Source organism: Amblyraja radiata, chromosome 15 (genome assembly GCF_010909765.2).
Source record: "Amblyraja radiata isolate CabotCenter1 chromosome 15, sAmbRad1.1.pri, whole genome shotgun sequence".
NCBI classification, from domain to species: domain Eukaryota; kingdom Metazoa; phylum Chordata; class Chondrichthyes; order Rajiformes; family Rajidae; genus Amblyraja; species Amblyraja radiata.
In genome coordinates, this window is record NC_045970.1 from 51,670,265 (window position 1) to 51,681,641 (window position 11,377).

The following is an 11,377-nucleotide window of genomic DNA, read 5'->3' on the forward strand; positions in this document are numbered from 1 at the left end:
ATATCGGCGTCCTGGGCTTCACAGCTAACGGTGGCAGTGACTTGCACAGATTCAACACCGTCTAGCTAAAATCCCTCCTCAACTCCGTTCTGAAGGCACACCTTTTTATGTTTAGGCTCTGCTCTCTGGTACTAGACTTCCCCCACTGCTAGATGCGTCCTCTCTGCGTCCACTCTACGTCTTTAATTATTCGATTCGTTTAAATGAGATCCTCCCTTATCCTTCTCAATACCAGCGAATTCAGGCATGAAACGCTCCTCATATATTTAGCATCCTCCACATACATGACATCATCCCGGGATCATTCTCGAAAACGACCTCTGGATCCTCTCCAAAACCAACACATTGTACCCCAAATAGACAAAACAATGGAAAACAAAGCTTTAAATATGCCCATGATGCCACTGTCACAAAAGTAGTTATCACAAATATACTAGAAGTTACTTTCACCACTCAGAATTCAGTTTAGTTTAGTTATAAATCATTGAAACTCTTAGAAACTCTTAGATGTCAAGGGTTGTGGGGAGAAGGCATGAAAATGGCTTGTTTTTGATCCTACCAGGGAGAAGGCAATTCTGGATTAGTGTTATGCAATGAACCGGATGTTATAAAGGAACTTGAGGTTAAGGAGCCATTAGGAGGTAGTAACCATAATATGGTCAAGTTTAATCGCCAATTGGAGAGGGAGAAGGGTAAATCGAAGGTGTCGGTGTTACAGTTGAATAAAAGGGACTGTGCAGCCATGAGCGAGGAGCTGACCAAAGTTGACTGGAAAGATACCCTCGCAGGGATGACAGTGGAACAACAATGGCAAGTATTTCTGGGAATAATACAGAAGGTGCAGGATCAGATCATTCCAAAGAGGAAGAAAGATTCCAAGGGGAGTAAGGGGCGACCGTGGCTGACAAGGGACGTCAGGGACAGTATGCAAGATGATTGGGTAATGTTTAAAGAGCAACAGAAGATAACTAAAAAGGCAATACGGGGTGAAAATATGAGGTACGAAGGTAAGTTAGCCAAGAATATAAAGCAGGATTGTAAAAGCATCTTTAGGTATGTGAAGAGGAAAAAAGTAGTTATGACCAAAGTTGAAGACTGAAAAAGGTGAATTTATTATGGGGAACAAGGAGATGGCAGATGAGTTGAACAGGTACTTGGATCTGTCTTCACTAGGAGGGCACAAACAAATTTCCTGATGTACTAGTGGCCAGAGAATCTGGGGTGACGGAGGAACTGAAGCAAATCCACATTACGCAGGAAATGGTGTTGGGCAGACTGATGGGACTGAAGGCCAATAAATCCCAAGGGCCTGGTGGTCTGCATCCCAGAAAAAGCAGCATACCGGAGGACTGGGAGAAATTCAGAGACCAGCAGAGGAGGACAAATGGCTTAATTAGGAAAGGGAAAATAGATTATGAAAGAAAACTGGCAGGGAACATAAAAACTGACTGCAAAAGTTTTTATACATATGTGAAGAGAAAAAGATTAGTTCAAACAAATGTAGGTCCCTTGCAGTCAGAAACAAGTGAATTGATCATGGGGAACAAGTACATGGCAGACCAATTGAATAACTACTTTGGTTCTGTCTTCACTAAGGAAGACATAAATAATCTGCCGGAAATAGCAGGGGACAGGGGGTCAAATGAGATGGAGGTATTGAGTAAAATCCAGGTTAGCCGGGAAGTGGTGTTAGGTAAATTGAATGGATTAAAGGCCGATAAATCCCCAGGGCCAGAAAGGCTGCATCCCAGAGTACTTAAGGAAGTAGCCCCAGAAATAGTGAATGCATTGGTGATAATTTTTCAAAACATTTTAGATTCTGGAGTAGTTCCTGAGGATTGGAGGGAAGCTAATGTAACCCCACTTTGTAAAAAGGGAGGGAGAGAGAAAACGGGGTATTACAGACCAGTTAGTCTAACATCGGTAGTGGGGAAACTGCTAGAGTCAGTTATTAAAGATGGGACAGCAGCAAATTTGGAAAGTGGTGAAATCATTGGACAAAGTCAGCATGGGTTTATAAAGGGTAAATCATGTCTGACGAATCTTATAGATTTTTTCGAGGATGTAACTAATACAGTGGATAGAGGACAACCAGTGGATGTGTTATATCTGGACTTTCAGAAGGCTTTCGACAAGGTCCCACATAAGAGATTAGTATACAAACTTAAAGCACACGGTATTGGGGGTTCAGTATTGATGTGGATAGAGAACTGGCTGGCAGACAGGAAGCAAAGTGTAGGAGTAAACGGGTCCTTTTCAGAATGGCAGGCAGTGACTGGTGGGGTGCCGCAAGGCTCAGCGCTGGGACCCCAGCTATTTACAATATATATTAATGATTTGGACGAGGGAATTGAATGCAACATCTCCAAGTTTGCGGATGACACGAAGCAGTGTTAGCTGTGAGGAGGATGCTAGGAGGCTGCAAGGTGACTTGGAAAGGCTGGGTGAGTGGGCAAATGCATGGCAGATGCAGTATAATGTGGATAAATGTGAGGTTATCCACTTTGGTGGCAAAAACAGGAAAGTAGACTTTAATCTGAATGGTGGCCGCTTAGGAAAAGGGGAGCTGCAACGAGACCTGGGTGTCATGGTATACCAGTCATTGAAAGTAGGCATGCAGGCGCAGCATGCAGTGAAGAAAGCGAATGGTATGTTAGCATTCATAGCAAAAGGATTTGAGTATAGGAGCAGTGAGGTTCTACTGCAGTTGTACATGGTCTTGGTGAGACCATACATGGAGTATTGCGTACGGTTTTGGTCTCCTAGTCTGATGAAATACATTCTTGCCATAGAGGGAGTACAGAGAAGGTTCACCAGACTGATTCCTGGGATATCAGGACTTACATATGAAGAAAGACTGGATAGACTCGGCTTGTAATCGCTAGAATTTAGAAGATTGAGGGGGGATCTTATAGAAACTTACAAAATCCTTAATGGGTTGGACAGGCTAGATGCAGGAAGATTGTTCCCGATGTTGGGGAAGTCCAGAACAAGGGGTCACAGTTTAAGGATAAGGGGGAAATCTTTTAGGACCGAGATGAGGAAAACATTTTCCACACAGAGAGTGGTGAATCTCTGGAATTCTCTGCCACAGAAGGTAGTTGAGGCCAGTTCATTGGCTATATTTAAGTGGGAGTTAGGTGTGGCCTTTGAGGCTAAATGGATCAGGAGGTATGGTGAGAAGGCAGGTACAGGATACTGAGTTGGATGATCAGCCATGATCATATTGATTGGCGGTGCGGGCTCGAAGGGCCGAATGGCCTACTCCTGCACCTATTTTCTTGTTTCTATGTTTCTATGTTTCTATACCCGTCCCATGCATCCGTCTTGTTTTTGATGAACGTCTCAATTTCCCTGGTCAGCCAAGCTTCCTTACGTTTGCCTGTTTTGTAACGGGGACGTACACATCATGAGCTTTCTAAAGTACACTTTTAAAAACATCCCAATTAGCTGATGTTACTTTTCCCTCTAAAAATCTGGTCCAGTCAACTTGGGCGTGACCTTTCCCATACCCTCAATGTTGGCCTTACCCAGTTGAGCATTCTAACATGTGGACCCTCACCGCCCCCTAACCATAATGATCTTAAACCTAATCGAACTGTTGTCACTGGTCGAAAAAGGCTCTTTCACACACACTTCATTAACTTGCCCTTCCCAATTTCCCAATACTAGATCCAGCGTTGACCTCTCAAGTCTGGGGGGGGGGGGGGTGGCTCCACATACTGCTTAAGAAAGCCTTCCTGAACACTTTTGAGGAATTGCACCCGATCTGAACCCTTCACGCGATTATTATGCTGCAGCTGTCTGCAATCTCCCGACGCATTTGTTCTTCTAATTCCCGGATTATTCGGGGGTCTGTGGTACACCCCCAACAAGGTGAACATCAATTTATTGTTCCTCAGCTCCATCCATATAGCATCAATAGACGTACCATCCGTAATATCACCTCTGAACACAGCTATGACATCCTCCTTAACAATACAACACCCTGACCACTTCTTCCCTCTCTCTGTCTCTCCTGAAGCTCCGGTACCCCGGAACATAGAAAATAGGTGCAGGAGTAGGCCATTCGGTCCTTCAATATGATCATCGCTGATCATCCTATTCAGTACGCCGTACCTGCCTTCTCTCCATACCCCCTGATCCCATTAGCCACAAGGGCCACATCTAACTCACTCTTAAATATAGCCAATGAACTGGCCTCAACTACTTAGCCTGTCCAACCCTTTAAGAATTTTGTAAGTTTCTATAAGATCCCCCCTCAATCTTCTAAATTCTAGCGAGTACAAGCCGAGTCTATCCAGTCTTTCTTCATATGAAAGCCCTGGCATCCCAGGAATCAGTCTGGTGAACCTTTTCTGTACTCCCTCTATGGCAAGAATGTATTTCCTCGGATTAGGAGACCAAAACTGTACGCAATACTCCAGGTGTGGTCTCACCAAGACCCTGTACAACTGCAGTACAACTCCCTGCTCCTATACTCAAATCCTTTTGCTATAAACTGCCATTAAGCTGCCAGTCCTGCCCCTCCCGTAACCTGGTTTCAGTCATGGCTGCAACGTCTTAGTCGCTGGTACCCATCCATGCCCTAAGCTCGTCTGCCTTACCCGCCAGGCCCCTTGCATGAAAATCCGTGCAGTTTAAACCAACCCCTCTTCCCCGCTCTCTGCCTTTCAACTGCCTATTCTGTCCACTAACCTTTCCCACACCACCCACCATACCAACTTCTTGCGTCTCGTGTGGCTATGTCCTGCATGAGATTCCACCCCTGTCAATCTAGATTAAACCTTCTCGTGTAGCATGTGCAAATCTTCCCGCTTATACTTTACATTAGTGATATTTTCCTTCACTTTCGCATCCCACCATTTCCTGAATGTCCAGAATTTTATGAACTTCTGTCTTAAATGATCAGCAATGGCCGCGCCTTTAGTTTCCGTTTTTGAGATTCAGCCTTCGGCCCACCGAGTCTGCACCGCCAAGGGATCCCCGCATATTAACACTATCCTACACACACTAGGGGCAATTTACACACACACCAAGGCAATTAATCCACATACCTGTGTTTATTTGGAGTGTGGGAGAAAACCGAAGATCTCGGTGAAAACCCACGCGGTCACAGGGAGAACGTACAAACTCCGTACAGACAGCACCCGTAGTCGGGATCCTGTCGCAACAAACCCTGTCGCTAATTCAGAACAAATTCTAATGTAGCTGTTATCTTTCCAGTTACTTGCGAGGTCCACATAATGACTTAAGTACCAGAACAACGAGGCCCATTTGAACAGAAATATTACCCTGTCCTTATATATGGAAAGGATTTTTTTTCAATGTAAAGATACATTGGATGGGGCGATTCATTCGATGAGGCTGATGAATTTCCCTCATATTCTGCATTATTTATTCATTTCCCTTTGTTTGAATGCTGTTTTAATTCGAAGATACTGTGCAAGTTAGGCTTCCATCGCAAATATACCACTCGCATGATCTGGACATTGCGGGTATTAGCCTTCAATTTAAAGTCTCGTGTTACTTTTCACCGATAGGCAGTAATACACCATCATGTTCTATCGCAAGGAATTCGGCGCTTGTTCCTTCTGCCGGTGGGTCGGTTTGAAATATTGAAATTATTACCATGTTTAAGATTGTCATTAATATCTATTGCTAATCCAAATTCCTACTTCAGCAGAAAATGTATCTAATATTTTCTTATCATATTTACGAATACATGCAAGTGCATTCATGCAGTCTCCTCAGCATTCAAGCGACGAAATCCGCCATCATCATAGAATGTCGCTGCGGTATTCCTATAAGGCGGCTAAATCTGAAATTGGCGCAGTATATTAGATTACGTTTCTCCAGAATATCTGATGAAGACCAATATAGATTCAGATAATGAAATATGACGAATGAACCTTACCTGGGACCGTGTGCGGTCGTGGCGTCGATGGACGAAAAGCAAAGAAGTGGAAGCCAAATAACCGAACGGAAACGAAGCCGAAACGCGAACTAACCGAAAGGGTGGGACGCCTAAATGCAAAGTAACCGAAAGGGCTGGACGCCTAAAAGCCAACTAACCGAAAGGCTGCGTCGACTGAAAGCAAACGCACCGAATGGCCGCTCTGCCAACTAACCGAAAGGCTGCGTCGTCCACAAGCCAACTAACCGAATGGCGCTCAACCGAAAAGTCAAATAACGGACATGACGTCGCCGGGGAACGGGTCTTGTCCGCGATTGGTCCAGACCCGCGCGTCCATCACGTCTGACTAGACTTATGCAGAGCGGCTAAGGAAGTTAAGAAAACTGGCACTGACAGCGGTCCATGTGAAAGGGCAGCACCTACCAACAACGAAGGCACTACGAATCCAGCTGCCGCAAGCCCTTCCCACAGGACGGGGTTTTAACTCGGCATCAAAAATGGAAAAAGAGTTACATTGACTTAAAAACAAAAAGGTTACATGTATATATAGTTCTTACATTCGGGAACCTGTTTAATTAAGTGGTGGGATTATTTCCCTGCCCTAACTATGCCTTTGCTTTAGCCGGTGGTCACATCCATTCCATCCCTCCCTTGCAAATGAATAGATTCAAGCGGCATGTAACGCGTCTCTTCCATGCGCGCAATACACGAAGTCGATGAATTGAGACAACACCAAAGATAGACACAAAATGCTGGAGTAACTCAGCGGGACAGACAGCATCTCTGGAGAGAAGGAATGGGTGGCGTTTCGGGTCGAGACCCTTCAGAATCAGTCATCAGATCTGAAGAATGGTCGCGACCAGAAACGTCACCCATTCGTCCTCTCCAGAGATGCTGCCTGTCCCACTGAGTTACTCCAGCTTTTTGTGTCCAACTTCGGTTAAAGCAGTTTACAGATTATCTGGTGTTTTGTGCGTGGGAGCTTGTTGCATTACGTAGGCAACCAGACGCAGGCAACGTGCTTCTTGTCGTGGGGACTGGGAGGGGGGGGCGGAGAGTGGGAGGATATAAAACTGTTCGTTGTCATGCACACTTGTCATCAGCCCCCCCCCCCCCCCCCCCCAGGGAATTTGTGTGCCCCCCATATTTTAAAAGCGATTTACCATGGCTGCCGATGCTCCGAGCCGTCTGTCCCCGTGGCCGGGGTGGGGGTGAATCACTCGGTGTGGGTGTCCGGGGTAAATCACCCGGGTGTGTGTGGGTCGGGGTTCGGGGGGGGGGGGGGGATCACCCTGGTGCGGGGGTTGGGGTCCGATGCCGGTGCATCGCGGTCAGTGACTCTGAGAGGGGCCAGCCTTTCCCACACCTCTGCTCCACCCGGCGCTGCCGACACACAACCAGTCACAGGGCGGCCGCACGGGCAGACGAGACGGAGGGCGTCCGTGGCCGTGGGAGAGTGGGGGCTGTCCCGAGGGATGCGCTCCTTGGCCGCTTACAACTTGGTGCTCGGGTTCAGAGTACCAAGTCACCTATGGTTTGTGTGTGAAAATGACCCCCTCCCTCCCGTCTCCACCGGCCAGTGATGTGACGGACGCGGGGGTCTAGGCCAATCGCTGACAAGTCCCGCCCCCCCGGCGACGTCTCGTCCGTTATTTGATTTTTCTATTCGGTTTATTGGCTTGTAAGCGACGCTGCTTTTCGGTGAGTTGGCGTTTTGACAGAGTGGCCATTCGGTGAGTTTGCTTGTAGGCGGCGCAGCCATCCGGCTTCCTACCTTTCGGTTATTTGGCGTTCTGGCTTCGTTTCAGTTCGGTTATTTGGCTTCCACTTCTTTGCTTCGGCGTCTCGCTCTTCGACCACCTGGGACAACGCCAACTGCGGGGGATGTGTATTTTATGTTAAACTGACGAGCAAGGATTAGTTTATCTTACCAAAACCCTGTAACATTTGCTTATTATAGTGGGAGATGTTTCTCCTGAGACATAAGCATCAAGACCATTGTTACTTATAGCCACTGAACAAACATGTTTATTGAAATCCCCATTTACACGAGGTCAAGTACTGAAATAAACAACCTGATGCGACGCTTCTCACATTTCTTTGTGAAACAGGTCGCAACATGAAACGGACAATCATGTCATACAAGGCAGGAATTACCCAAATCTCAACCAATATTTGGTTGTAAGGTGGCAGGGGTAAAGCTTAAAGTGGGTGTGCGCAGCACGCTTTTCCAATAGCGAGCGGTATGTGGCTGGGCCGCACTGCCTGGGTTGTGGTAGAAGCAGTAACGATAGTGGCGTTTGAGGCATTTAGATAGGCACATATATGCAGGGAATGGAGGCATACGGATGTCTTACAGGCCGAAGGGATTAGTTTAGGTGGGCAACGTGTTCGACATTTGCCGAAGGTCCTGTTTCTGTGCTGTTCTGTGTTGTGTGCTAACCTTTTGACCGCCCTCTGAAACAGCCAATAATATTAACGAACAATGAAACCCGTAGATAAAATCGGATGTGGAGAAGATGTTTCCAGTAGTGGGGAAAACTCGGTCCAGAACGACAACCTCAGAATAAAAAGACGTACCTTCAGAATGGAGGTGACGTGGATGAGAGGCAATTCCTTCAGCCAAAGGGGGGGGGGGGGGGGGAATCTGGAATTAATTTGCTCAGACGGCTTTGGAAGCCGTCAACGGATATTTTTTAAAGCAGAGATTTATATATTATTGAGTCGTCAATTGTTACCGGGAGAAGGCAGAAGAATAGAGATGAGAGGATAAAATAGATCACCCATGACCGAATGGCGGAGGACCTAATGGACACAATATTGCAATTTTGCATGTATGTCTTATGGCCGTAAAGTCGTAAAAAACATTTTGCGAATTCCTACGTTCTTCCCTCGATTTATACCACATCTAATCTATTCCATCCCGTTTCCTCATAATTGTATTTTACTCGGTTTACATCTGAGCCATTGGTGGTTTATCCGAACTTTTTGTTTAGTTAACGCTGTGTAGTCGTGGCTGCACGTCTGTAAGCTTATTTTCTATTTTCTATCGGTGTGGTAACCGGAACTGCAACATGCGCCAAAGCTGTGTACGAACAAATGGCTATGTATTTACATAGAAAACACAGAAAATACGTGCTTTAGGAGGACATTCGCCCCTTCGAGCTAGCGTCGCCTGTTCATAGAAACATAGAAAATAGGTGCGGGAGTATGCCATTTGGCCCTTCGAGCCTGCACCGCCATTCCATATTATCATGGCTGATCATCCAACTCAGTCTCCCGTACCTGCTTTCTCTCCATACCCCCTGATCCATACCCACAAGGGCCACATCTAACTCCCTCTTAAATATAGCCAATGAACTAGCCTCAACTACCTTTTGTGGCAGAGAATTCCAGAGATTCACCACTGTCTGTGTGAAAAATGTTTTTCTCATCTCGGTCCTAAAAGACTTCCCCGTTATCCTTAAACTGTGACCCCTTGTTCTGGACTTCCCCAACATCGGGAACAATCTTCCTGCATCTAGCCTGTCCAACCACATAATAATTTTGTAAGTTTCTATAAGACCCCCCCCCCCCCCCCCCCTCAATCTTCTAAATTCTAGCGAGTACAAACCGAGTCTATCCAGTCTTCCTTCATTGAACGGCCTGACATCCCAGGAATCAGTCTGGTGAACCGTCTCTGTACTCCCCCCATGGCAAGAATGTCTTTCCTCAGATTAGGAGACTCAAACTGTACGCAATACTCCAGGTGTGGTCTCACCAAGACCGTGTACAACTGCAGTAGAACCTCCCCGCTCCTATACTCAAATCCTTTTGCTATGAAAGCTAACATACCGTTCGCTTTCTTCACTGCCTGCTGCACCTGCATGCCTACTTTCAATGACTGGTGTACCATGACACCCGGGTCTCGTTGCAACATTCCCTCCTCAATGTTGCCTGACCCGTCGCGTTCCTCCAGCACTGTGTTTGTTCAGTATTCCAGCATCTATATTTACTTGCGTCTCCTCTATTCGTATTTTATGATTTTATTAATTTAGCCATTAGGTTGAACCGACCGCTCCGCACCGCACCGCACCGCGGTTTTTAACTGTTGCCGAAATTTGCTCTGAGTCACTGCATAAATAAATGTGTTTGTGCAGCAACTCAATAGTTGCAGCATGTTGGCAGTTTCGATGAAAATAAATTTGGGATCACTGTATCCGGTGATTTCGTACTCATGGGTAAATCTCTCATATAGGAACTGTACAAAATACGTCATCCACAACAGTATAAATGTGCCCGAGACGGCGAAAAGTAAAACGATGGATTTCCGCCGGCTCTCCATCTCTGGGTCACTCTGATTAGTCCCCTTTCCTTGTACCTGGAGTCTCCGCCGTGCTCGACTCGCTTCTAAAATGTGTCTGACAGTGAGAGCATTGAGCAAAAGAATCAAAAGGAACGGGAGACAAGGGGTTAAAAGGCGGTCGCACCAATCGTAGGCAGTCCACAGTGGAGAGGTAAAACGGGCATCCTTCAGCTTGCAATACCAGGGCACATTGTTAACGATATAGATGGGTTGATGAATGAAGTACCAAGGGATGTTGATGAAAAATCCAAGTCCACAGACCGTTCCTATGACCACAGCTGCCGTCCTGTCTGTGCAATATTTCGCTTTCAGTTTCAGGCAACATATAACCACAAAACGATCAAAGGTGAAAGCTACGGTTAGCCAAACGGAACTGGCTCGCGCTGCATAGGTTAGTGCGATGATGACACTACATACTGGGGTGATGGAGAGGAAACTGCCTGGAAAATAAATGCCGCAGATGCGGTTGATGATGACGGCGGTAATGATGAGTAGAAGATCCGTGACAGCCATGGAGACCAAGTAGCGAGTGATACATCTGGACAGGCCGCAATTTCCTCGGGACAGGATCACAATCGCCACTAAATTAGCTTAAAAAGATAGACAGGCATGAAATATAAAGCAATCAACATCCAAAACACAACATATAGACCGGCATTATGTAACTTTGACATATGTAATTTTGAATGAAGTGAAACAATAATACAAAATGAGATCCGCGACTGAACATAGAAACATATAAAATAGGTGCAGGAGGAGACCACTGTGGAATTCTCTGCCACAGAAGGTACTTGAGGCCAGTTCATTGGCTATATTGAAGAGGGAGTTAGATGTGGCCCTTGTGACTAAAGGGATCAGGGGGTATGGAGATAAGGCAGGTACATGATACTGAGTTGGATGATCAGCCATAATCATATTGAATGGCGGTGCAGGCTCGAAGGGCCGAATGGCTTACTCCTGCACCTATTTTCTATGTTTCTATGTTTCTATTCGGCCCTTTGAGCCAGCACCGCCATTCGTTGTGATCATGGGTGATCGTCCCCAATCAATAACCCGTGCCTGCCTTCTCCCCATATCCCTTGATATCCACTAACCCCAAGAGCTCTATCCAACTC

At 46.3% G+C, this 11,377-nt stretch overlaps 1 protein-coding gene across 1 annotated transcript; it reads right to left on the reverse strand.

Annotated features, from left to right (window-relative positions):
- Positions 1 to 9,950: 9,950 nt before the first annotated feature.
- LOC116981438 (probable G-protein coupled receptor 139) lies at positions 9,951 to 10,775 on the reverse strand. The gene has a single exon (XM_033034492.1). It carries the CDS (start codon positions 10,773 to 10,775, stop codon positions 9,951 to 9,953), a length of 825 nt encoding a protein of 274 aa, XP_032890383.1.
- Between the last annotated feature and the right edge of the window lie 602 nt (positions 10,776 to 11,377).